We start from the raw sequence: 27,717 nt of genomic DNA, 5'->3' as shown, positions 1-27,717 counted from the left end.
GCCTCCACGCGCAGAGTGACATCTATTATAGACATGGCAGCGGGTAAAGATGACGGCACGGCATGAAGTGAGCGCATAACTACAACGGCCGCCACGTTATCTCCGTAATCCCGAGTCTCCTCGCGAGGGGCGGCACTGACTGACCGGCGGCGTGCACTTCCTGGAAAGATGGCGGCGCCCGCAGTGTTATGGCGCCGGATCCGCGGTCCGGGGCTTCTGGCTCTCTTGGCTCGTCTCTGTGACCGGAACCGGGACCGTGCGGGCAGGTACGGGCGAGAGTCACTGCAAGGACATGGAAAGCAGGCAGTAGAGCACGCCATCATATGTCCTGTCTGGAGTCCATAGTCCCCCGTGTCCTGTTTGGAAGCAGCTTTCCCTCCTCCCCCATAGTAGTCTATAGTCCCCCCACCTGTCCTGTCTGGAAGCCGCTTTCCCTCCTCCCCCATAGTAGTCTATAGTCCCCCCACCTGTCCTGTCTGGAAGCAGCTTTCCCTCCTCCCCCATAGTAGTCTATAGTCCCCCCACCTGTCCTGTCTGGAAGCAGCTTTCCCTCCTCCCCCATAGTAGTCTATAGTCCCCCCACCTGTCCTGTCTGGAAGCAGCTTTCCCTCCTCCCCCATAGTAGTCTATAGTCCCCCCCACCTGTCCTGTCTGGAAGCAGCTTTCCCTTCTCCCCCATAGTAGTCTATAGTCCCCCCACCTGTCCTGTCTGGAAGCAGCTTTCCCTTCTCCCCCATAGTAGTCTATAGTCCCCCCACCTGTCCTGTCTGGAAGCAGCTTTCCCTTCTCCCCCATAGTAGTCTATAGTCCCCCCACCTGTCCTGTCTGGAAGCAGCTTTCCCTCCTCCCCCATAGTAGTCTATAGTCCCCCCACCTGTCCTGTCTGGAAGCCGCTTTCCCTCCTCCCCCATAGTAGTCTATAGTCCCCCCACCTGTCCTGTCTGGAAGCAGCTTTCCCTCCTCCCCCATAGTAGTCTATAGTCCCCCCACCTGTCCTGTCTGGAAGCAGCTTTCCCTCCTCCCCCATAGTAGTCTATAGTCCCCCCACCTGTCCTGTCTGGAAGCAGCTTTCCCTTCTCCCCCATAGTAGTCTATAGTCCCCCCACCTGTCCTGTCTGGAAGCAGCTTTCCCAACTCCCCCATAGTAGTCTATAGTCCCCTCACGTGTCCTGTGGAGGTCGCCGTCGCCCCCTCCCCCCATGTGTCCTGTCCTGAAGCTTCTGTACCCCCTTATGTCCTGTCTGGAGGATCTAATCTATGGTGTCCTATATAATAACACAGAGCACCGTGAGAACTGAAAACCAGCAGAGAAAACAAAGATCCTCCAAAAACTAAATATGGAAAAATTCATTACTCTTTAGTTACCAACATACACTACGGTTCCAAAGTTTAGGGTCACCCAGACAATTTTGTGCATTCCATGAAAACTCATACTTTTATTAATCAAATGAGTTGCCAAATGAATGTAAAATCTAGTCCAGACCTTGACAAGGTTCGAAAAAAAGATTTTTATGTGAAATAATAATTTTCTCCTTCAAACAAAGAATGCTCCCTTTGCAGCAATTACAGCATTGCAGACCTTTGGCATTCTAGTAGTTAATTTGCTGAGGTAATCTGGAGAAATGTCACCCCATGTTTCCAGAAGCCCCTCCCACAAGTTAGTTTGGCTTGATGGGCACATTTTGCATACCATACGGTCAAGCTGCTCCCACAACAGCTCAATGGGGTTGAGATCTGGTGACTGCGCTGGCCACTCCATTACAGATAGAATACCAGCTGCCTACTTCTTCCCTAAATAGTTCTTGTATAATTTGGAGGTGTGCTTTGGGTCATTGTCCTGTTGTAGGATGAATTTGGCTCCAATCAAGCGCTGTCCACAGGGTATGGCATGGCGTTGCAAAATGGAGTGATAGCCTTCCTTATTCAAAATCCTTTTTACCTTGTACAATTCTCCCACTTTACCAGCACTAAAGCAACCCCAGACCATCACATTACCTCCACCATGCTTGACAGATGGCGTCAGGCACTCTTCCAGCATCTTTTCAGGTGTTCTGCGTCTCACAAATGTTCTTCTGTGTGATCCAAACACCTCAAACTTGGATTCGTCTGTCCATAACACTTTTTTCCAATCTTCCTCTGTCCAATGTCTGTGTTCTTTTGACCGTATTAATCTTTTCCTTTTATTAGCCAGTCTCAGATATGGCTTTTTCTTTGCCCCTCTGCCCTGAAGGCCAGCATCCCAGAGTCACCTCTTCACTGTAGACGTTGACACTGGTGTTTTGCGTGTACTATTTAATGAAGCTGCCAGTTGAGGACCTGACAGGCGTCGATTTCTCAAACTACAGAATGTACTTGTCTTGTTGCTCAGCTGTGCAGTGGGGCCTCTCCCTTCTCTTTCTACTCTGGTTAGTGCCTGTTTGTGCTCTCCTCTGAAGGGAGTAGTACACACCGTTGTAGGAAATCTTCAGTTTCTTGGCAATTTCTCGCATGGAATAGCCTTCATTTCTAAGAACAAGAATAGACTGTCGAGTTTCACATGAGTTTTTTTTTTTTTTTCTGGCCATTTTGAGAGATTAATGGAACCAACAAATGTAATGCTTCAGATTCTCAACTAGCTCAAAGGAAGGTCAGGTTTATAGGTTCTCTAATCAGCCAAACTGTTTTCAGCTGTGCTAACGTACTTGCACAAGGGTTTTCAAGGGTATTCTAACCATCCATTAGCCTTCTTACACAGTTAGCAAACACAAAGTCCCATAAGAACACTGGAGTGATGGTTGTTGGAAATGGGCCTCTAATACACCTATGAAGATATTGCATTACAAACCAGACGTTTGCAGCTAGAATAGTCAATTACCACATTAACAATGTATAGAGTGTATTTCTGACTCATTTAACGTTAGCTTCATTGGAAAAAACTGTGCCTTTCTTTAAAAAAAAAATAAAAAATGGAAATTTCTAAGTGACCCTAAACTTTGGAACGGTAGTGTAAGTTTTAAAACAAACATTAAATGACAAGCATCCCTTCTGGGGAAGAACAGCCGAAATGCGTGTAAAGGGCTCCACTTTCCCAAATCCAACTTTAGGTAAATATAGTCTTGGGTAACCCTTGCCAAAAATGTCACTTTTATAGGCACTCCCTGGCCTGTTTGCGGACATAGGGTTTGGATTAATGCTATTAGGCTGTGTGCCCACGTTGAGTTTTTTATGCGTTTCGGCCGCAGTGGAAACGCTTAAAAACGCATTCCCATGCAATCCTATGGGATTCCGCAGTTGCTGTGCCCATGCTACAGATTTTCCCGCTGCGGAATCGCATAGCGGTAAAATCTGCAGCGTGTTCATAACTTCTGTGGAATCGCGCCGATTCTGCAGCCATAGGATTGCATTGAAACGTTCACTTTACGCATGTGGCTATGCCCACTATGCGTAAAGTCAGCGCTTCATGTACAAATGGTACCCGGGTCTGGAGGAGAGGAGACTCTCCTCCAGGCCCTTGGGAACCATATTTCTGTAAAAAAAAAAGAATTAAAATAAAAAATAGGGATATACTCACCTTCTGATGGCCCCCGGAGTCCTCCCGCCTCTAAGCGGTGCACGCAGCGGCTTCCGTTCCCAGGGATGCATTGCGCGAATCACCTGGGATGGCGTCTCGTTCACGTGACCGTGACGTCACAAAGGTCCTTCGCGCAAAGCATCCCTGGGAACAGAACGTATTGGGAGCGCCGCTGAGGAGATCGGGGGCTGTGGGAAGGTGAGAATAACCACTTTTTTTTTTTTTTAATTTGTTTTTGGGGGATTATTTTTAACATTCTATCTTTTACTATTGAGGCTGCTATGCTTGACAAGTGTGACCAACCTGTCATTCACTTTTCCAAGTGATGCTTCAAATCGCTTGGAAAACGCAAGCATTCTGTAAGCTAAAAACGCTTGTTTTGCGGGAAAACGCATGCAAATTCCGCATGCATTTTACCCGCAGCAGGGAGTTGCAGAAATACTGTGGACATTACCGCAGCATTTCTGCAACGTGGGCACATAGCCTTATAGCTTTATTTCTGAAATCCATCCCTCTTGATCCGCAGCACAGGTTCTGGACATCTTCCAGCATCACTCTGCATTATTTCCACATCTCAACTCTCAAGCACTTGGCACTTTCAGAATATTACTCATCACTTAATATACTGTATTTTGCTGCTTCCTGGGATGTTTAGTAGGATATTTTTCACCTGTCAGTAGTTTATTGCCGCTATGTTAGGTATCATTTACATAAGATGTTTACCCAGTTTTACAACTTTATATTTATGATACTAATGATTTATTTATTTTCACAGTGTCGTATTCTGCATAACGTGTGTTGCCATCTCCTTTGTTTTATGTCATGTAATGTGTTTTTTAAACTTATATTGGTAACTAAATAAAGATTAATGAATTTTCACATATTTCATTTTTGGAGGATCTTTGTTTTCTCTGTTGGTTTCCTGTCTGGAGGATGCTGTCCCCTTCCCCACCTCATATGTCCTGTGTGCAGGACGCTGTCACCCTTCCTTTCTCACCCCTCAAATGTCCTGTGATGCTATTAACACCCCTTCCCCCATATGTCCTGTTTGGAGGATGCTGTCATTCTCTCCCCCCCCCCCCCCCCCCATATGTTCTGTCTGGAGGACGCGCCCCCACCAACACCACCTCCACCTCCACCCCCCCATAAGTCCTTTCTGGAGGATGCTGCCACCACCCACTCCCCCATGTGTCCTGCGTCGAGGATACTGTCACCTTCCCCCCCCCCCCCCATATGTCCCGTCTGGAGGCCACTGTCACCCCCCCATATGTCCTGTCCGAAGGATGCTGTCATCCCCCCCTCATGTCCTGTCTGGAGGATGCCACCACCTCCGCCCCCCACCCCCCTTATGTCCTTTCTGGCGGATGCTGCCACCACCCACTCCCCCATATGTCCTGCTTGGAGGATACTGTCACCTCCCCCCCCCATATTTCCCGTCTGGAGGCCACTGTCACCCCCCCCCCCCCCCCCCCATGTGTCCTGTCCGGAGGATGCTGTCATCATCCCCCCCCCCCCCCCTCATGTCCTGTTTGGAGGACGCTGCCACCTCCACCCCCCAAATGTTGTTTCTGGAGGATGCTGCCGCCACCCACTTCCCCATATGTCCAGCTTGGAGGCCACTGTCACCCCTCCCCATATGTCCTGTCTGGAGGCCACTGTCACCCCTCCCCATGTGTCCTGTCTGGAGGCCACTGTCACCCCTCCCCATATGTCCTGTCTGGAGGCCACTGTCACCCCTCCCCATATGTCCTGTCTGGAGGCCACTGTCACCCCTCCCCATATGTCCTGTCTGGAGGCCACTGTCACCCCTCCCCATATGTCCTGTCTGGAGGCCACTGTCACCCCTCCCCATGTGTCCTGTCTGGAGGCCACTGTCACCCCTCCCCATGTGTCCTGTCTGGAGGCCACTGTCACCCCTCCCCATATGTCCTGTCTGGAGGCCACTGTCACCCCTCCCCATATGTCCTGTCTGGAGGCCACTGTCACCCCTCCCCATGTGTCCTGTCTGGAGGCCACTGTCACCCCTCCCCATGTGTCCTGTCTGGAGGCCACTGTCACCCCTCCCCATATGTCCTGTCTGGAGGCCACTGTCACCCCTCCCCATATGTCCTGTCTGGAGGCCACTGTCACCCCTCCCCATGTGTCCTGTCTGGAGGCCACTGTCACCCCTCCCCATGTGTCCTGTCTGGAGGCCACTGTCACCCCTCCCCATATGTCCTGTCTGGAGGCCACTGTCACCCCTCCCCATATGTCCTGTCTGGAGGCTCCCCCCCCCTATCTCCTGACTGGAGGCTTCTATGCCCCCCTCATATGTCCTGTCTGGGGGTTGCTATTGCATAATTGTTTGGTGTGTATTAAGTTCACACTAGGCATTTTTGATGTGTTTTTTAATGCCAATTTTCAGCTGCATTTTGCCTTACCTGTAAAGCCTATGAGATTTCGGAAATCTCATGCAAACACCTTTTTTTTTCATCAGTGTTTTGTCTTAGCATGTTTTTTGGACATAGAGCATGTCACTTTGTGTTTTTTTGTTTTTTTTCCCAGCGTTTTTCACCCTTTGAAAGCAATGGGTTTTAAAAAAAAAAAAAAAAAAATGCTGTGACTTTTTTTTCCATGTTTACTGTCCTGGTCACCTGAGATGCCAGTTTCTTTAAATCAGTGATGCAAAAAAAGTAAACATTGGCCAACAAAGGTGTGAAATCGAATAATTCATGTGGCTGACCAAGGTGTGAGATTGCACAATGCCTGAGCAACTCAATGGCTGAGCAAAGTGTGAAAGTTAAACAGTGTCCTACAAACAATGCACTCAGTACAGGTACAGGTTACCTTTTGTATGTGTGTTTTTTTTTCATGAGCATATGTCTTGTATTGGTGACCTGTGTTCATGCTTCTGTGGTGGGTTTATTTAATGGGTTTGTCCTGAAAGTCTGCACTCACTTTCTCACTTTCTTCGGTGGTAAGAACGAGTGATCATGTGACCACAAATACATGACATTCTATCTTGCACAGCCGCTCTCAGCTCACTTGTATTAAGCAAGGCCTAGTCAGAAAGTGGCCAGGTGTATGCATATTGCGTGTTTGTGGTGACCGCCCGCTCTCACTGCCGGCATCGGAGAATCCTGACAGCGCGCACTGTGAGGACCCAGAAGTCTGCAGTCACATAGTACCTGCAGACTTTCATGACTAACTGGACAACTCCTTTAATGCTAAGGGCAATGAGCTGCGGTGTGATTTTGAAATCTGCCCAGATCTCATGTTTTCTATGAGAGGGCCGGGGACAGAATCATCTGGCCATAGCTGATCTCTCTGAGATCCATGGCAGAATCAGTAGCCTGATCTTTCTCTCCTCCAACATCATACGCCAAGAGGCCCACTATACACATTGGAGGAGTGGCGGCAGGTGTGACTGGTGTGGGACCAGCACATTTTCTACATAATGCAGGTCCTCAGTGATGGCGTATACCATAGAGGACAGGTCTCCAGTCAGCTGTGACTTTATACTTTCTAGCAAGCTTGGACAGGGCAACAGTGGGAGTTGCAGGTTGAAGACCCCCTGTCATAGACATCCATTGAAGCAGGGTTATTCTCATCTTATATGGGTGAACTTGCAAAGTGCCTGTAAAAACAAGCAAGTCTGCAAATTACCCCTGCCTGCACTGTCAGTTTTCAGGCGCTCACTTTCTTTCCTAGGGATGGGCAGACAGCTAACATTTGACCCCTCGCCCCAATGCACATTAATGCACCTTTGGGCTGAGTATTCATGTTTTCAATGGGGAGAGGAGAATGCCTGATAGAGACTCCTCTGTCAGCTGCCCGGTCCTGTGGCTGGCCCCATACACACAGGATGGTTGTCCTGTCCTGCTGACTCTTCTCTCTTGTGTATGGAGGTCTTTAGAAGTCACTGCTGAGCTTGGTTTCCCATTACAGATTGGCTTTTTTTAGCTTTCTGACCTGTATGATGGATATGATGATTTTAGTGAGGCTTTGGGGTGTTGGCAGAAACTCATTTAAATTTATTTATTTTATTTTTTTTAGCCAACATTTATTATTAGATTTGTTACTGGTCTTGCCCTCCGTAACTTCAACAGAGAAGGGACTGAAGTTTTCTAAGGATTAATCCCTTTAAATGAGGAGGCTGATAGGTGTGTCTGTGTATGATCATTTCTGCCTGTCACTATTGTGCAGGAATTTGCTCATAAATGTTATCATGTGAACCTTATAGCCACTACTTACTGGGAAGGGGCCTGACATGGGCAGCTGACTTTACGGCTCCCTTTCTTTGCAGGAGAGAATGGAATTGGTGCCAGGCGGGAGACATTCCAGTAGCCAATTGATCTCTTGAGGTTCTTACTGGGCCACTAGATTTGGTTGCCAGATTGCACAGTATGGGTCCCTCCCTACCTTGATGGGATGAAGGGTGCCTTCACCTTCTGGGATTTCATCTATATGGTGATGTTGGTGATGGTCACCCTTTGTGCCCGCGGATATCATTACAGACTATAACCAGGTTTATTGTCTTCCTGTCTGGACTAACTTGTAGACATGGCTATTGCCTGCAGTGGTCCATCCGGCTCTCGGGTTGGGGGTCAGCCGAGCCTCAGGTGATCTCACGCTTTGAGGTTTAGTGTAGTAATATTTCCCAGCAGTGAATCAGCGTGGTCAGCTGCCCTCACATCCTGCAGGGTGAGCCATGGCCAGACGGTTATCCTTGAGATTCCAGTCGCGTCCTCCTGTGATCCGGGACGTCTTCTGGGAACTGTGTGTACCGTGTAGTAACGGGTGTTGGTGGCAGCGTGCCATGTGTGTAGATACCCATCTTATGTGAGGCCTAATAATGTCATGTGCACATCCTGGATACGGCAGGTCACATCACAGCTGCCTACAGATCCGTGTCAGATCTGCGCACATGGCACACTCATAGCCACACATCCTGGCCATGCTCTACGCTGCTGACGAGACACATGAAGGGATCGTTACACTACTACTCTCAGCGTTTGTACCAGATCGAGTTATTGAGGTCAGCACTTATTACTGTGCATAGGAAAGAGACAACACATCGGCGGAGGCAGAGAAACTTATGAGTAAGCGTTCTGCCATCTTTCATGCTTTATGAAAAAGCTGGAAATAGATTGAACCCCCAGGTTGACATAAATCTGTCTGGGTCATGGGTTCATGCAAGACAAAAGCTGTAAGTTGCACCTGTCATAAAGGGTTATACGGCACCATTCACGCTCACATCGGGAGGTGAGGGCACCGAGATGTCGGGTATCGGGCACCATTTCCGGCATGTGGTGTCACCTAGGGCCTTTCTCCTGCTCACACTGAAGTGACCAGTGCCAGAAGTCTTATTTACCTGTATGCGTTTGAGCACGGTAAAGTCAGCAAAAAATGAAAATATGATCCTGTAGAAATTGGCTGACCAGCTAGTGTTTAATGGCGGTCACCCAATAATTGGGAGGGTAGTGGGGGAGGATCGGGTATGTTTGGTTTCATCATGTTTTGTGAAAATTATTTTCCGCCACCTATGGAGAACACATGCACGCTCGCATTAATGGGGAAGGTGTCAGCTAAGAAGTTTGTGGCTACTTTTACGCCAGGTGGCCAAAAAGAAACACCTTCATAAGACTTGCTACATTAGAATTGTCCGTCATTGTCATGTGCCAGTGTGTAAATAAGGCAGACGAGGGGCTGGTAGAGTTAACATGAATCAATTCGCACGACTGAGTCTTATCAGCCACAACCCTGGTCTGTGGCTGTTGGTCTGAAACTGTGAAAAACGCCTCTTCGCTGACAGCATCTACTGCCCTTCGTTTGATTAGCCAGACTGGCGCAATGTCACATGCGCCACACCGCCAGGATGTGCCAGCTAATCGAAATTCCGCCATGTAAGAGGCAGTTCTCAAGGCTTGCATCCAGCAATGGATCGACTTGCTGGCATAGCCATAATGCAGATGTCTCATACACCAATGTTTACATACAGGGGGTAACATACAAATGTTAGGCTCAGGTCACATCTGTACTGTGCATCCTGTATACAGTAGCAGCCACGAACCACCACCACTATAAGTCTGTGGGGTCCATCTGTGACCACTGTAGAAATTCAGACTTGCTAATTTCTCTTCTCCAAAAATCCAATGTTTGAGATCTCAGGAAAAAAAAAAAAAAAAATGTATATATATATATATATATATATATATATATATATATATATATATATATATATATATATATATATATATATATATATATTACATTACACACACCAACACATACGGAAAGTATTCAGACACCTCCTTTAAATTTTTCACTGTTTCATGGAGGCCATTTGGTAAATTCAAAAAAGTTCATATTTTTTTTTCTCATTAATGTACACTCTGCACCCCATCTTGACTGAAAAAAAAAGAAATGTAGTAATTTTTGCAAATTTAATTAAAATCGAAAAACTGATATCACATGGTCATAAGTATTCAGACCCTTTGCTCACACTCATTTAAGTTACATGCTGACCATTTCCTTGTGATCCTCCTTGAGATGGTTCTACTCCTTCATTGAGTCCAGCTGTGTTTAACTAAACTGATAGGACTTGATTTGGAAAGGCACACACCTGTCTATATTAGGCTACTTTCACACTAGTGTCATACGACACACGTCGCAATGCAACGTACCGACGCATACTGTGAAAAAAAAACAACACAACGGGGGCAGCGGATGCAGTTTTACAACGCATCCGCTGCCCCATTGTAAGGTCCGGGGAGGAGGGGGCGGAGTTACGGCCACGCATGCGCGGTCGGAAATGGCAGACACGACGCACAAAAAAAAAGTTACATGTAACTTTTTTTGTGCCGACGGTCCGCCACAACACGACTCATCCGTTGCACGATGGATGCAACGTGTGGCAATGCGTCGCTAATGCAAGTGTATGGAGAAAAAACGCATCCTGCAGGCAATTTTGCAGGATGTGTTTTTTCTCCAAAACGACGCATTGCGACGTGCGTCGTACGACGCTAGTGTGAAAGCACCCTAAGACCTCACACCTCACAGTGCATGTCTGACCAAATGAGAATCATGAGGTCAAAGGAACTGGCCAAGGATCTCAGAGACAGAATTGTGGCAACGCACAGATCTGGCCAAGGTTACAACAGAATTTCTGTGGTACTCAAGGTTCCTAAGAGCACAGTGGCCTCCATAATCCTTAAATGGAAGAAGTTTGGGACCACCAGGAGTCTTCCTAGACCTGGCCGTCCAGCCAAACTGAGCAATCATGGGAGAAGAGCCTTGGTGAGAGACTTAAAGAACCCCAAGATCACTGTGGTTGAGCTCCAGAGATGCAGTAGGGATATGGGAGAAAGTTCCACAAAGTCAACTATGACTGCAGCCCTCCACCAGTCGGGCCTTTATGGTAGAGTGGCCTGACAGAAGCCTCTCCTCAGTGCAAGACATATGAAAGCCCGCATAGTTTGCTAAAAAAACACATGAATGACTCCCAGACTATGAGAAATAAGATTCTCTGTTCTGATGAGACGAAGATAGACCTTTTTGGTGATAATTCTAAGAGGTATGTGTGGAGAAAACCAGGCACTGCTCATCACCTGCCCAATACAATCCCAACAGTGAAACGTGGTAGTGGCAGCATCATGCTATGAGGGTGTTTCTCATTTGCAGGGACAGGACGACCATTTGTCATTGAAGGAAACATGAATGCGGCCAAGTACAGAGATATCCTGGATGAAAACATCATCTTCCAGAGTGCTCTGGATCTCAGACTTGGCCGAAAGTTCACCTTCCAACAAAAGAGTGACCCTAAGCACACAGCTAAAATAACAAAGGAATGGCTTCAGAACAACTCTGTGATCATTCTTGACTGGCCCAGCCAGAGCCCTGACCTAAACCCAATTGGGCATCTCTGGAGAGACCTGAAAATGGCTGTCCACCAACGTTTACCATCTAACCTGACGGAACTGCAGAGGATCTGCAAGGAAGAATGGCAGAAGATCCCCAAATCCAGGAGTGAAAAACTTGTTGCATCATTCCCAAGAAGACTCATGGCTGTACTAGCTTAAAAGGTGCTTCTACTCAATGCTGAGCAAGGGGTCTGAATACTTATGACCATGTGATATTTCAGTTTTGTTTGTTTTTTAATAAATTTGCAAATATTTCTACATTTCTGCTTTTTCAGACAAGGTGGGGTGCAGAGTGTACATGAATGAGAAAAAAATGAACTTTTTTGAATTTACCAAATGGCTGCAATGAAACGGTGAAAAATGTAAAGGGCTCTGAATACTTTCCGTACCCACTGTATACACTCTCTCCTCTCAACTTTTTTTTTTTTTTTTAATCTATGTGTTCTGTCGTGAATTCCAGATAATCCCTTGTACGAAGAATATAATGTAAATATGCATTTCCTCCTCTTGGCACTGATCTCACCCGTTAGTTATGTGAAATCTCGGGAACGATAACCAGCATACGTCAGCGCAGTAAAGCGTTGGACGGAGTGACGACACCTTGTCCCGCACCTCCAGGAATGAGGATTGTTGTTGTTAGAAAAGCCCCCTCCACGTCTGACATTACCTCATGGTAACACAAAGTTCTGCAGATGACTAATCCGGCAGGCGGAGGACGACTGTGACCGGACACTGAGCTGTCGCTACCCCTGGCTGCTGCTGAACCGTGGACTACGGACCCTTATGTTAGTGCCATGTTTAGCGGATTAAGTAAAGTTGCAGGCCCGGTAGTCACAATGGCAGAGGCTGGAGATGTACACTGAGGTTTACTCCATCTGTGTTGAATTATTGGATTTCTGCGGTATTTGTACAGTTCTTCCAAGCTGTGGGTATCCCAATATACATAGCAGAAAAAAAACCGTATGGTCAGCAAATGTTGGGAGACTGCGAGGAATGGAAAGAGTGACTGGATCCGGGGGACGCTGGTAAAGGAAGACGTGTAATTAGACGCAGAGGGGGTAAACATTCTCGCCCCACTATACTATAGAGCTGGGAGCATAGGCGATTGGTAATGGATCAAGAATGATCCTGGGATCAGCGGGGCCATGTGTTTCTGGCAGCCACTGATCTACAAGAGTCTGTGAAGCCCAGCTGTATGGGGTAGATTGCATCTAATGTGTATGGCCAGGTTGGGCTGTGTCCCATGTTGTCCATAATGTAGGTAAAAACCCCAGCAACCTGCACTAAAAATGCCAGGTGTCACATGGCTAGTAACGGGAAGTGTCAATTGCCATCCTCGGCCATCCGCAGGTCAATGCCATTTCTCTAGAAACAGTGCAGGGTCATCTCAGCAGCAATCCTCCATTATGGCAGGCTGGGCTTTCACAGGGTGGGATCTACTGGCGAACATTGGTACCCACGAGGTCCAAGGGGGAGCACTTCCTATTAGTGACCACGTGTAGGTCATGGCAGCTCTCTGGTGTGTGATCTTCTGATAAGAAAGTATCAGATTTATAGTAAATGGGATTCATGATTCATTCTGAAACTGGTTTGCTTTGTCTTGTTAGATCTCATGCCAATATACATAAGGGACACAATGGTAGGTGTGCGCCATCCGCAGAACCCGGGTGATTCCCTGAACTGTCATTGTAAGGTCTGTTCCCTGCCTGGAATCGGAGCCGTACCTGCCGTCCCCTGGTCACTCCCCATTGTCCTGGTGCTACTGTAGTACCTGCAGGTGATAGTGGTGTTTGTGGGGAAGACGGGGAACTACCTACTAACTGCTGACATGTTATGTTACGGGCATTACTAGGCGGGGATTATGGTAGAACCACGTGGCAGCCATGTTTGCCATGTCTTTGATTACTCATTGCCTGGTACCTGGGTATGTACACCTTATACAGGGAGGACCCCCACAGTCGGCAGTCATGTCCTGAATGAGAGGGTCTCTGCCATAAAACTACTGTTTTCAAAAAAGATTTTTCAGAACTTTTTTTTCTAAACTTGGTAGAGAAGAGGGGTTGTTACAAAATAAGGAATGTGTCTACCTCTAAACCTTTCCTCTAGACATCATTACTTCCGATCCTGGCGGAGAAATGGTGTCCTAAGTAACATATAGATGTATCTCTTCCCTCCGCCAAGTGTGGTAAACCCCTTCAAGGGCTAAATTGGTTTTGTAATAGTCCAAAATAATGAGTGCAGGAGAGGATAAGTAATGCATGTACACAGTGACCGCACCAGCAGAATAGTGAGTGCAGCTCTGGGGTATAATACAGGAGGTAACTCAGGATCAGTACAGGATAAGTAATGTAATGTGCGTACAGTGACTGCACCAGCAGAATAGTGAGTGCAGCACTGGAGTATAATACAGGATGCAACTCAGGATCAGTACAGGATAAGTAATGTAATGAATGTACACAGTGACTGCACCAGCAGAATAGTGAGTGCAGCTCTGGGGTATAATACAGGATGTAACTCAGGATCAGTACAGGATAAGTAATGTAATGAATGTACACAGTGACTGCACCAGCAGAATAGTGAGTGCAGCACTGGAGTATAATACAGGATGCAACTCAGGATCAGTACAGGATAAGTAATGTAATGAATGTACACAGTGACTGCACCAGCAGAATAGTGAGTGCAGCTCTGGGGTATAATACAGGATGTAACTCAGGATCAGTACAGGATAAGTAATGTAATGTATGTACACAGTGACTGCACCAGCAGAATAGTGAGTGCAGCTCTGGGGTATAATACAGGATGTAACTCAGGATCAGTACTGGACCAGTAATGTAAAGTATGTATACAGTGACTGCACCAGCAGAATAGTGAGTGCAGCTCTGGGGTATAATACAGGATGTAACTCAGGATCAGTACAGGATAAGTAATGTAATGTATGTACACAGTGACTGCACCAGCAGAATAGTGAGTGCAGCTCTGGGGTATAATACAGGATGTAACTCGGGATCAGTAGAGGATAAGTAATGTAATGTATGTACACAGTGACTGCACCAGCAGAATAGTGAGTGCAGCTCTGGGGTATAATACAGGATGTAACTCAGGATCAGTACAGGATAAGTAATGTAATGTATGTACACAGTGACTCCACCAGCAGAATAGTGAGTGCAGCTCTGAGTATAATACAGGATGTAACTGAGGATCAGTACAGGATAAGTAATGTAATGTATGTACACAGTGACTGCACCAGCAGAATAGTGAGTGCGGTTCTGGGGTATAATACAGGATGTAACTCAGGATCAGTAAAGTATTTGCAAAACACGAATGACTTGTTTATATTAAATGTTCGGTGGGTAAAGAGTCTGCATGTTTTTTTGAGTGATCAGTAGACAGTCTTGAAGTGACTCTGTAGCACGCGGTTATTATCGCTGTGGTCCTTCCTTCTTGGTTATACTAATAATCACCACCCCACTTGTTGCCCTTTTCTCTGAAATCTTACGTAATGTTTTCATTATCTGCCTCTTGAGGAATACCAGAGCTCCCTCCATGCAAGAAAGAGGCTCTCTGCCAGTAAGGGCCGTGTTGGCTTCTGGCTCGGGAAGGTTTCCTGGAGCCAGCCGGCTCTGTGCTGTATACCTATAAGATGTGCAGTAATGGGGGACACAGGCGAGTGCCTACACCCCACACATATATTACAGTAGGATACCCCTCCGCTTCCCGCAGTTCTCACCATCAGGAAGCCTTGGCCTACCAGGGTTTTTCCCCTATTCCCAATGCTAATTTTAACAACTGATACAAGTGATTAATTCAGTAAGACGGCCTACAGAGTCGCCCATGTGGTTTGGAAAGGGCTTGAGATTTCGTAATTTACTTATTAAGATGAGGAATAATGAGCTAATCTTCCAGTATCCTGACATCTTGAGTAAAGCTTAGAAACCGTTTTGACATTACCCAACCGGGAACTTTTGTAACAAAAACCCAGTTTCCACCTTCTGTCACAGACCGTGGTGTAAGGTTATTTTTAGGAAAAGACTTGTTTCCTGGGACATAATCTCCATGGTGCAATCAGGTTTAGTCTTTGGTTTCAAGTTCACCTACATGTGCATCGAGGCTCGCCACGTTACATGGCCGGTACAGCAGAGGTGTCTGTGTCTGCTCGTCCATGCACACGTTAATGAGAAGATTGTGACCTCATTCCTAGTGTTAACCTAGTGACATCAGAGCCATTCACCCCATTCCTGGCATTGGGGTGAGGTGAAACAAAAATCTCTTGGTTCTTACTGTACCTGAGGCTGATGAGCTCTTCCACCAGTAGCAAGGGCTGGCTGACAGCCGCTTATTGCCCTCCTCCTGAGTGCTGCTGATCTCCAGGGACAGGTTTATATTGGAGATTTGGAGTTTAGAAAAACATTATAGCCCGCCACTTTTTTTTATGATCAAGAAAGGGTTTATTCTTACATTATGGTCATGTTCCTGAAGATCAAGGCACCAACCATATACATGTGTATAAACCCATAGATGTAAATGGGGTTTGCTCGGAGGTCCACATTGCGAGAGATCGCCGGGTCGGGCTGGTTGCTGCTTAGTGGCGCGTTGGGTTGTGGCATCTTCCCAACTTTTTCCTGATTCTCTTAGGTGGCCATACACATTCATTGGCAGGTGAACGATCTTTTTGCTTCACCAGCGATATACGTTTTCCTCCATACTGTCATACAATCAATGACATCGGAGAAAGGACTAGTGATCGTTCGCCTAAAGGGTTATTCCAACTTTTAAAATAAACAGTAACCCAATTGATTGCTAAAATGGGGGGATTGTTCCCCTAAATCTCCTCTGGCTCCAAATTGCTTCCAGCATGAGTTGTATGACACCACAGGTCAGGCGGCTCCATTTTTGGCTGTGACACTGAGGCGGACCCTGCGTGTGGCTGTCTTCATCATTGTCATAGATATGATAATTCAGCCCCCCTTGCTGTGGTCTTGCAGTCCATGGACCCCGCTCTGGCCATCAGCACCCCACAACAGTCTGGTGTCCGGTCCTCTGCTTCCATTATCCTAAGACTAGCGTGCGTGGCCTTCTCCGTGGTGGGTGTATCCCGCGCTGTGTTTAGCTTTTAGTCTGTGTAAACATTTAGGGCCGCAGTTGGAGGAGGTTTTTGTGTAGTCAGCGCACACTTGTAATTAGAGGAAGCTGCTCCTGGGCCATGACTCAGTTCTGTTGCCCCGACCCTGGCATTAGCAAACACCCGGCTTCTGGGAATCTTCATTTCTGAGCTGTCGGTGATTCTCCTTTGTCATGAATCACACTGTTGAAACAGTCTTCCAGAAATCATTATGAATGGTTCCCATTTCTCAGTCCCTTTCCCCATGAAAGGAAATTTATTTACATGTACTTTAGGTGTAGTTGATTACTTCATCTTCCAGAATACAAGGGGAAGACAAGAAATGTACCCAAATTGTCACCGTTCTTATAACCTTGCCCAATTCGTATGTATCTGTCTCTCTTGGTTTTGTGACTGTGTAACCTCCAAGTGCAATTTTGGTCCAGGAAAGGTGACTCGAGTGGCTGCAGATGCCGCCCCAAGTCTGTGGCACCTTAATCAACTGATCGGGGTGTTGCAGATCACCATGGTCTGTCCTTGCATCCCCCATACACTTTGCCCAGCCTACATCATTGAAATACAGGACCTCAACAATCGCCTTTCTCTTTTTTTGCTACTTTAGTACAAAGTCGGGAACCCCCTGATACCTTCCTATGGTTAATGAATGCTCCTTGTTCATACTTTATACGTATATGCCGTAATGTCTCCATGTGATTCATTAGAAAGCCACAAGTTGGAGACCACCACTGTTTGCTTGAATATCCAAACGAATACTCTGGTGTTGGTTCCTCCTTTCTGTGAAACTGGTAATGATCCTGTAAGAGACCACGCTGATGAAAAAACTACGGGACTTCCCAATATTGTCATAGATGATCTTTTTATAATGTGACTCTTATTGGGTATCTCCAAAATTCCTGCTCCAAAAGATTCCGATGGAAATTTCTGCAAAACCTCCATGTGATGTTCATGGTCTGCCCACGGTTTGACCCCTTTACTGGGGTAGGTAAAGAGCAGGTCTGATTTAGAAGGCACCTCCGAAAATAAGATAGTTTACCCTGAGACCTGCGGCTGTGATCGGTGTTTTATTTTCCCTGCGGCGCCTCCGCAGGGGAAATGCAGCATTGCATACTTTCCATGTCCATGGTCTTCCCATTGAAGTGTATGAAGGTTCTTTAGGGACTGCCGGGACCTTCACATATTAGCAAATCCACAGATATGGGAACACCAGTGCCAGTTTGACTGGAGGAGAGGTAGAAGTTGTGCAGAGCGAGATCTGCATACCCCAGCCCTCCTTTCTGGTGTATAATAAGGGGTCCCATTTTTAGCTAGTTTGGAAGTCCAAGTGCTTGAGGTCACACTGCCAAAAAAATGCTGTATGGAAAACCTCCTTGAAAGTTGGATTCCTTACTTATACTTATTATTTATTTTTCTAGGACACCTTTGTTCCTTCTGGCCCCACTCGTGGCTCCCTCTGTCCCACCAGCCAAGACACGGCACCCCCCTTTAGGTTGCGTTTGTCCACGGGGAGCCCATCGCTTTCAATGGGTGGGGAACCTGGTGCCGGAATTTGGGATCTCAGGCTCGAGTGTGAGGATTCTCACCAGCCCGGCCGAGTTCTACCAGGTGATGAAAGTAAGTGGCCGATGAGAGCGAGCTGATGGAAAATACTTCAAACCCTCCCCGATCTGATACTGATGGCTTACATAGGATAGCGCAGATTTCCTAATGTAAGTGTGCTGGTGAGGAACGAGCTGTGGGGTTCCAGTCATACCTAGTGCGACTGGGTCACAATCCGTGCACTACATCATCCCCAGTGTGATCCATGCGTCTTCAGGCGGCTGGAAGATGTTGATTTTATGTTTTCTTCAGTCTCAGATGAAAACTGCTAAGAAGCGAATCACGATGGCGTCTCTATACCTGGGCACAGGAGTTCTGGAGCAAGAACTGGTGAGCAGCTTTTCTTATGCTTTTTTTTTTTTTTTTTTCTTACTACTTTTAAACCATGATCTGATTTGCCAATTCTACTTTTTCACCTTCCACTAATTTTTAAGAAGTCGCCTTTATAATATTAGGGCTGGGAGACCTTGTCCTAATTTTGGTGGAGAACAGATCTGGCATTATTTTGTCTTTATTTTCACCTATCCACCAGAGGTGCATAGAAGTCGTTCACACGCTGCACACAATTCCCCTGAGAAAAACCTGTGAGATCGGACCACTAATGCACGGACTGGCCGCGGATCTCCTGACCTGAGCGTGACCGCTTCATGTATTTCTTATGTCGAGAAAGCGCGACCAGTCCGTGTACTGCCATACAATTTCGGACCGATGTGCCCAGACGTCTGAATGAGCCTTACAACGACTTTTATTTTGTGGTTGTTTCTGGCTTTAGATACATTTCCATTTGTGTTGCTGGTTTAGGTGGACTGCATAGAAGAAACCCTGCACAAAACGGACCGGACTGACCTCCAAGTGTCCATTCTGCTGGACTACACCAGAGGATCGCGAGGTCAGTGATGGGATCCTGGGAATTCAGGTTGCGACTTCTCCATGTTTTCGGACTCTTGGTGATGGGAATTGTACTCATCGGTGATCACAATTGACTGTTGTTTTTTTTTTGGTTTTTTTTCTTACTATTACAGGAAAAAAGAATTCTCGCACCATGTTACTCCCTTTGCTGCGGAAATACCCGGACCGGGTACGTGTGTCCCTATTTCACACCCCAAACCTTCGAGGACTCCTGCGTCTGTTGGCACCAGAGAGGTTCAACGAGACAATCGGTCTGCAGCACATGAAGATCTATCTGTTTGATGACAATGTCATCCTTAGTGGGTACGTCCGCCAACACACACACACGCATGCACACTGTGCATGTCCACCTGTCTGTCTGCCAGGAACCGCAACCCTATTCTCAGGATCAGTTTTGATGCAAAAATTATTCTTTCAAGTTTTATTCCGTAGATCTATTTAATGATTTATATGATCTTTTTCAGAGCAAACCTGAGCGACTCCTATTTCACCAATCGCCAGGACAGATATATTCTACTGCAGGACTGCTCAGAAATGGCGGATTTCTTCGATGAGTTGGTGGCGGCTGTCGGAGACGTTTCCCTGCAGCTGGAGCCGGATGATACGATTCATGTAGAAGAAGGAATGGAGCACCCGTATGAAGGCAAGTCGCTCCTGAGAGGTAGACGCTCAGCACAAGGAGGGGAACTTCACTAGTTCATATATATTATATTATTAAAGAGTGGGGGGGGGGGGAAGCGGTGTTAAACGGAAACCAATCCTTTTTGCATATTGGATGTTGGAATTGGATTGGCAGGTTTCTTTGGCGGGTTTCTTACCATGTTTTACAACCATGTGTGATGTGTAGAAATCATTTTACAGGTGACAAAGCCAAATACTGTGAAGCCGCCAAGAACAGAGTGATGAACGTGATAGAGACGGCACGACACAAGCAGTGTGAGCTGCACAGCGCCAGCTTCCAGAGCCAGGAGCCCACCACAGAGACGGCGGATACATGGGTTTACCCGCTGATACAAATGAAGCCATTTGGGATCCAGATAGACGAGCTGGTGACAGAGACTTTACTGACAGAGGCGGAGCGCGGAGACCAGCTGCATCTGACCTCGGGGTACTTCAACCTGACGCAGGGTTACATGGACCTGGTGCTGGGCACGAGGGCCGACTACAACATTCTCCTGGCCTCACCTGAAGTCAATGGCTTCTTTGGAGCAAAGGGCATCGCAGGTGCCATACCGGCGGCCTATGTGCACATAGAACATCAGTTTTATAACGAGGTCTGCAGACAAGGGCAGCGGCTGAGGGTCCGGCTGCGGGAATACTTCAGAGACCAGTGGACGTTTCACGCCAAAGGTGAGACTGTCATCTGGATTCCCTTCCAAGCGTATTAATCCTTTAACCCATTCATAACATCTGCTGCACATAAACACTTTCTGTATGGTGCGGTCAAGTGCGACCCCATAATATCTATTCACTATCAAGTATACGAGTTTATGACCTGCCATAAAGCATCCAACCCACTCATCGCCTCCGATCCAACCAGTGCAGGTTTGCTCCCCGTCTGCTACTGATTTGAAGTGTTCTGTATACTTCGTCCGTGGGCAGCCTTTTGGGTTTGAAGTTGTGCCAACTTCACTTGGCAGCGACCATCACCCTCTTAGTGTGGGTTCTGCCCGTACAGGCTCTGGGTAACACAAGACGTACGAGTAAGATGGTCAAGTCAGGACCCGCTCATCTTGGATAATGTGACCGGCTCCTGTTCCCTTTCTCCTTGTGCTGCTCTATAGAAACCTAGCTCCGGTGTCTCGTGCCGTAAAACTGGCTCAACCTGACACGCCGCTGCCCGTAAATCCTGCTTTACACAGGCCCTGCCAGGAAACCTCAGCAGGGCGACTGCCTGCGCATGTACAGGGATATGTTGTGGGCGCCGTCGATCTTATTATTCTGTTTGTATAATGATAAATTCATTCGTTGTTGTTTTGGTTTTTTCTTTCTATAACTTGTTTTTGTTCGATTCCTCCTGCAGGTCTGTGGCTGTACCCAGCGGGAAAAAACATGCCGTGTCTTACACTCATTGGCTCTCCGAACTTCGGGTACAGATCTGTTCACCGGGATTTGGAAGCACAAATCGCCCTAGTGACCGAAAACAAAGACTTGCAGCGGCAGCTCCATCAGGTGACTGGCATTTGTACAGGGGGCTGGCGGATACCTTATGACCGGTGCAGGGGGCTAGTAGGTGGGCCGACTGTTACGTTATGATCCAAGCAGGGGGCGCTCTATTTAAAGATATTTAAATCCCTCCACAGCTGCCAAGTACACAAGTATGTTTCTCCTCCATCCCTTTAATGTCAGACGTACCCCCTCGGCTGCCTCTCATGAGTTTCTTTTTTTTTTTCTTTACATGATTGTATTTTATCTGTTATCCTGAGAGGTCCTATAGAAGAGGATTTTGGATGTTTCATTCAAGGAAACCAGAAAGACAGCAAGGAGACTTTGTAGTTATTGCTCGAACAGCTGCACATACATCCCAGGCAGTGTCATGGCATAAATAGGGCACCGTGCCGCTTGATGCCATCGCATGTTTCCGTACTGGGGCAGATAAATCACACACGCCGATCCAGCGATGACAGCGGGTGATCAGCGACCAAAAAATGGTCCTGATCATTCCCCAACGACCAACGATCTCCCAGCAGGGGCCTGATCGTTGGTCGCTGTCACACATAACGAGATCGTTAGCGGGATCGTTGCTACGTCACCAAAAGCGTGACGTTGCAACGATATCGTTAACGATATCGTTATGTGTGACTCAGCCTTAAGCCTGTCCTAGCAGGTTAGCTCACAGGATGTTTACTTAGACTGGGCTTAAAGGGGTTGTCTAGCAATCGCCTAATCACAAGATCTGATTCCTTGGCTCCGCACCGACTGGCAGAAAAGGGGACTTTATTCCCTGTTAGGATGGAGCCGCAGTGCATGCGTCCGCCCACCGTTTCGTTCATATTCTATAGGGCTGCTGAGAGCTGCACTCAGCTTTTTCCGGCAACCCCATATAGAACAAATGGAGTTGCATTCTGGCATCCGACCTTCCTAAGTGTTTAAGTTATTTTCTCCGGACAACCCCTTTTAATTGTAAGAAACCTCTGCTGTGAGATGTACGTGGTCTGTGCCGTGGCCGGGGTTTCCGATGCTGATTATTGTCAGTCCCATAAATTCTGAATAGGGCAGTAGGGGGCGTATAGGACCCCAACAATCAATTACACATCCTGTCATCATGGATGCGTTTCCTTCCGACATGTTTTTCCGGAGCCAGTTCTTATTTTCGCTTTCCTGTAACTTCTATGAAAGTCTTTCTGTTTTTCCTGTTCTCGGATTGAGAAATCACGGCCATGTTTTTAGCGTAAAGCTTTGTAAGCGGCTCCCCCCGTATACAGAAACTGTCAGTAATGGATCTGCCGGGTGAGTCTCCATTTCCTCCATGTGTTAGTGAGGATAATGACCATGGGGGAGAGGGACAGACGTCAACCGTGGCTTTTTTTTTTTTTTTTGCATAACTCCACACACTGGCCAATGTGAGCGACATTGAAATTGCTTTTCCCTTTGTGTCCCTTCACCTAGATTTACTGTAAAGCAGGAAATCCCTCCGTGCCCTTGTGCTGCTGTGGTGGGATGTGCTCGTCATGAGGCCCGTGCCCCTTCCTTCTTACACCCCCTGCATTGTGTTCTTACTGGCATCGACTTATTACATCCCAAGTGAGCCGTGGCCATGATGAGACCCAGCACAGCACCCCGTCATTCCCTTCACAATATGTGTCAGGTCTGCCCCTACTTCTATGCCATGGACCTGACAACGGGGCACAGCCCCCATTAAATGTTGTTGGCGGTCTTGGCATCCTCTATAGCAGAGATGCTCGCCTGGGAGGCCCAGTAACGAGCAGGAATTACAATCCTGCCCTACTTTGGTGACACAGAAAGCAAATCTTGTAACCGTAAACCAGGCGTGATCCGACATGACGCCCAACGATTGATGCAGGAAGGATGACGTACCGGTATGTAACGGCCATGTCTGTTTCTACAGGAGCAGCAGCATTTGTACAAGCGATCGGCTGACGTGACCCCCGATACCTTCCTGCATCCCAGCCGATATGTGAAGCTTTGGGTGAAGCTGGTGACGCCTCTGATCAAGAATTTCTTCTGAAGTTCCTGTGAGTGATGGCAGCGGTGAAAATCAAATTATTTTTGGCCTTAAACCATGAGGATCAGTCTGACCTTCCTAAGGTTGAGGGTTTGTGCAGATCTTTGTGTATTCCTCTGATCTGCCACTTCAGAACAAGCTACGACCTACATGGGCCCAATGGTGACAAATGTACAAAGGGCCTGATCGCGTCCTCCTTGGCATCCCGGGCACCTATGGAATCTCAGACTTGGTGACTAGAGATGACCAGCTGCTTTGGGGACCGGACGAGGCACATAGCAAATTGCTAATTTCTTTACACCACGTTGTGGCCCCTGTACAAGAAAGTGCTGGCCCGTATGTGGGCTAAAGAAAGCCCTTAGGGTACAGCTCAGCAGTTTTTAGGTAACAATCTGCCCAAGATCTCTTCCTCTTGTTAATGAATAGAAACTTTTTTTTTTTTTCCTCGATTATTGGATTAATGCTAATTAAATGACCCCGTTATCCTGTCACCCAAATAAGATGGCTGTGATGATGATGATCTTTCTGGTCATGAGATCCACGCTTGGGCCGAGGCTCTGCATGCTGATACGTGTGAGAAATTGTAGCCGCTATAGCGTGGTGGGAATATCCTGTAACAGCTGAGAGTTTGCTACAGTTGTATCCAGCTTAAACAGTCCTGTAAAGAGTCTGCAATGCAGGCTGGCATATTTACTGAAACTGATACACTGTAACAAACAATCAGCACTATTGAGAAATGTGCACTGCCTCTCTGAGCTCACAGATGGGTGGATACAATTGGCACATTCTCCTTTTAGCTTTAGAAAGTATTAGGCTTGTGCTGATCTTTTTTTACAGCTGAACATGACTGTTTTTCATTCACTGACAGCAAGCGGACATCTTGAATGTGTTGATGAAAGGAAACACAATGTATATAAAGTGGCAAAATGTTATGAATTTAAAGAGATCTGGAACCACACTAGACACTGGATACAGAGACCACCCCACTGGGGTGACGCTAAAGGGTCCATAGAGCAGTACATTGTGTGACGATGTGGTCACCTGGCAAACTGACATTACTGCTCATGTGCCCCCTTCACCATGTCACCGACAGACTGGCATTACTGCACTTGTGCCCCCCCCCCCCCATGTAGCCGGCAGACTGGCATTACTGTACATGTGCCCTCCCCCATGTCGTGGGTAGACTGACATTACTGCTCATGTGCCCCCTTCACCATGTAGCCGGCAGACTGGCATTACTGCACATGTGCCCTCCCCCATGTCGTGGGTAGACTGACATTACTGCTCATGTGCCCCCTTCACCATGTAGCCGGCAGACTGGCATTACTGCACGTGTGCCCTCCCCCATGTCACCAGCAGACTGGCATTACTGCACATGTTGCACCACCCCCGCCTTTGTCACTGGCAGACTGGCATTGCTGCACATGTGGCACCCCCACCCCTGTCACCGGCAGACTGGCATTGCTGCAGTGTGCCGTCCCCCATGTCACCGGCAGACTGGCATTGCTGCACATGTGGCACCCCCACCCCTGTCACGGGTAGACTGGCATTATTGCACGTATGCCCCCATCACCCAGGATCGTTGCACAAGGCCGTACCCAGAGCAGGAAGCCGTGATGGTGCGGCCGTCATTGATCCGTCACTGCCCCGGCCGCTCTTCCCTTCTGGGTGACGTGACTCATTTGACTTTTGCAATGAAGACAAGTCGGCCGTCTTATTCTAGATTTTGCTACTTCTTCCATCTTAACAGAAGTGAGTTGTTTTTTTTCTTGTAGAAGTGGTGAAGTCATCCTTCCTATTAATGTAATCGCGACTGCAGCAGAAATCACCATGAAGTTAGAGGGCGGAAGCCAGAAACTCCCTCAGGTTCACATCAGTGATAGTATGCAAATCCTGGGGGGCTCCCACCGGCTGAGCTTCTTATTCCCCCCTGTCCTCTGAGCTCAGGCCTAAATATAGAGCGGGTTTCCCTTAATCTGCATTACAGGAAAGCAACTGTCTGGGTGGGCTGCCAGCATGTCGATGGGGGGCAGCATCCATTACAGCTTCTATGTAATTGCAGGGGGGCTCATTCCTTCCACGACGGCCTTAAGGTACCTTCACACGAAACGACATCGCTAGCGATCCGTGACGTTGCAGCGTCCTGGCTAGCGATATCGTTTTGTTTGACACGCAGCAGCGATCAGGATCCTGCTGTGATGTCGCTGGTCGCTGAATAAAGTCCAGAACTTTATTTGGTCGTCCGATCGCCGTGTATCGTTGTGTTTGAAAGCAAAAGCAACGATACCAGCGATGTTTTACACTGGTAACCAGGGTAAACATCGGGTTACCAAGCGCAGGGCCGCGCTTAGTAACCCGATGTTTACCCTGGTTACCAGCGTAAAAGTAAAAAAAACAAACAGCACATACTTACATGCGTCCCCCAGCGTCTGCTTCCTGACACTTACTGAGCGCCGGCCCGAAAGTGAAAGCACAGCGGTGACGTCACCGCTGTGCTGTTAGGGCCGGAGCTCAGTCAGTGTCAGGAAGCAGACGCTGGGGGACGCATGTAAGTATGTGCTGTTTGTTTTTTTTACTTTTACGCTGGCAACCAGGGTAAACATCGGGTTACTAAGCGCGGCCCTGCGCTTAGCAACCCGATGTTTACCCTGGTTACCCGGGGACCTCGGCATCGTTGGTCGCTGGAGAGCAGTCTGTGTGACAGCTCTCCAGCGATCAAACAGCGACGCTGCAGCGATCGGCATCGTTGTCGCTATCGCTGCAGCGTCGCTTCGTGTGAAGGTACCTTTAGGATGATGGGGGTGATGAGCACAACCTGCCGTCATTCTGGGAACGTTGATGGATACGGGAACGGGATGCATCGCTGCATATAGAGGCCTTCTAAAGCCTCCAAAAATATCTTTACAGCTCATTTTCCACTGAAATTTACTTTTTTTTTTTATAGTACAATGAAAGTTTTGAGAACAGCTTCGGGGAGAGATTATTTTTTTAATTTAAGAAAAATGGTTTGTTTCTTCCATACTTTGTTTCAATTCCTGGTCGGTGCCAACATTTCTGCTTGCTGTCAGTGAAAGGGATAATTCCTGGTTACATACAAAAGAAACTTGTCACAGCTGAGGGTTTGTTCCAGTTTGCAGATTGGATGCAGTAGTAACAAACCCTCAGCTGTGTGTATTTCTTGTCTTTTCACATGTTCCTGTGTTTTCAGGTGTCAGCAGAGATCATTCCTTCTGGACATGGCCGCCTTCTCCCGAGGATCCACCATGATGCCTTTTGATGAGGATGTCTCTGCTCCAGTATTACATAGCTGTGTGTGGCTTTTCCCTCGCTCGCCCGCTGGCCGCCACGCCAGGTATCCGGGTAACGCGCCCTCCACTGAGAACAGTTTTTTACTAATTTGCCCAACTATTTAACAGGACTTGTATATAAAGCATGGAAGCAAATAAAACCGTAACTCTGCACATCGGTGTTGTGAAGTCCCTCACCCCAGCGGCTGGGCACCCTGCCACCGCTGTAATCTAGGTGAAAATGTCTTCTGCCCGGAAACCCAGAAGTGCCAACCTCAGAGCGCAGACACGGAAATGTGGGGTCCTTGCATCGAAGAGTCATAGGGGTCACTGAAATGGTGCAGAATGATTGCAACCCATCTATGAGGGGGGTGCGTCCTTCCATGCGCCCATCGGCATCCCCCGATCACAGGGCGCCGATGGGTTATGACAGCCGTGGGTCTCTTGAAGACCTCTGTCTGCCATCCCGTACCTCCATAGGAGCCCAGCCTGTGGCCGTGCTTGAAAGGTGAGCATGATTTTTACTTTATGCAGCGATACTGTGGTATCGGGCGGTTGCGGGTTCATGTCTCTTAAAGCGACTAACAAATACAGTAAAATCTAAAAGAAAAAGTTTTAAACAATATGAAAAAAACAAGTTCAAATGGCCTTTTACCCCATAAAGATAATAAAAATGTAAAAAAAAAAAAAAATGTAAATCAGATTTATCAAAATATAAAAATAATTAACACGATAGGTAAACATTGTAAATGGATTAACCCCTTCACGACATGCGCCGTACTAGTACAGCACATGTTGCGTCTCCCCGTTTGATGTGGGCTCTGGCTCCTGCCCACATCTTTCCAGCACATGTCGGCTGTTTGAAACAGCTGACATGTGCAAGCAACAGCCGCCGGTGGAATCGTGAACCACCCGCGGCTGTTAACCTGTTAAATACCACTGTCAAACTCTGACAGTGGCATTTAACGCGCACTTCTGGCAAGCATGTCAGAAATACCGCCCGTCAGCGACCCCCGTCACTTGATCACGGGTCACCGATGTGTCGGCATGACAACCAGAGATCTCCAGCAGGCTTCAATGGTTGTCACTGCCAGATTGCTATGAGCGCCGTCCAGTGGTCAGCAATTCTGCTACATACAGGCGATCTGATCATCACCTGTATGTAGCAG

At 47.5% G+C, this 27,717-nt stretch overlaps 1 protein-coding gene across 1 annotated transcript; it reads left to right on the top strand.

Annotated features, from left to right (window-relative positions):
- Positions 1-26,722, top strand: PGS1 (phosphatidylglycerophosphate synthase 1). Its single transcript, XM_077253457.1, has 10 exons — positions 1-266; positions 17,983-18,181; positions 18,419-18,496; positions 18,968-19,055; positions 19,189-19,378; positions 19,540-19,718; positions 19,937-20,425; positions 21,099-21,247; positions 23,145-23,271; positions 26,470-26,722. Exons 1-9 carry the CDS (start codon positions 169-171, stop codon positions 23,262-23,264), a joined length of 1,590 nt encoding a protein of 529 aa, XP_077109572.1. The 5' UTR covers positions 1-168; the 3' UTR covers positions 23,265-23,271; positions 26,470-26,722.
- Positions 26,723-27,717: the final 995 nt, after the last annotated feature.

The sequence above is a fragment of the Ranitomeya variabilis genome, chromosome 4 (genome assembly GCF_051348905.1).
Source record: "Ranitomeya variabilis isolate aRanVar5 chromosome 4, aRanVar5.hap1, whole genome shotgun sequence".
Lineage (NCBI taxonomy): Eukaryota > Metazoa > Chordata > Amphibia > Anura > Dendrobatidae > Ranitomeya > Ranitomeya variabilis.
The sequence above is the reverse complement of the archived record's forward strand: the minus strand, read 5'-3'. Positions and strand labels throughout refer to the sequence as shown.

Bases quoted from the DNA above. Each gene is read 5' to 3' on its own strand.
- PGS1 (XM_077253457.1), top strand. From the start codon at position 169: ATGGCGGCGCCCGCAGTGTTATGGCGCCGGATCCGCGGTCCGGGGCTT. The intron at 20,426-21,098 runs GTGAGACTGTCA...TTCCTCCTGCAG, and splicing joins GTGGACGTTTCACGCCAAAG to GTCTGTGGCTGTACCCAGCG. The intron at 21,248-23,144 runs GTGACTGGCATT...CTGTTTCTACAG, and splicing joins TGCAGCGGCAGCTCCATCAG to GAGCAGCAGCATTTGTACAA.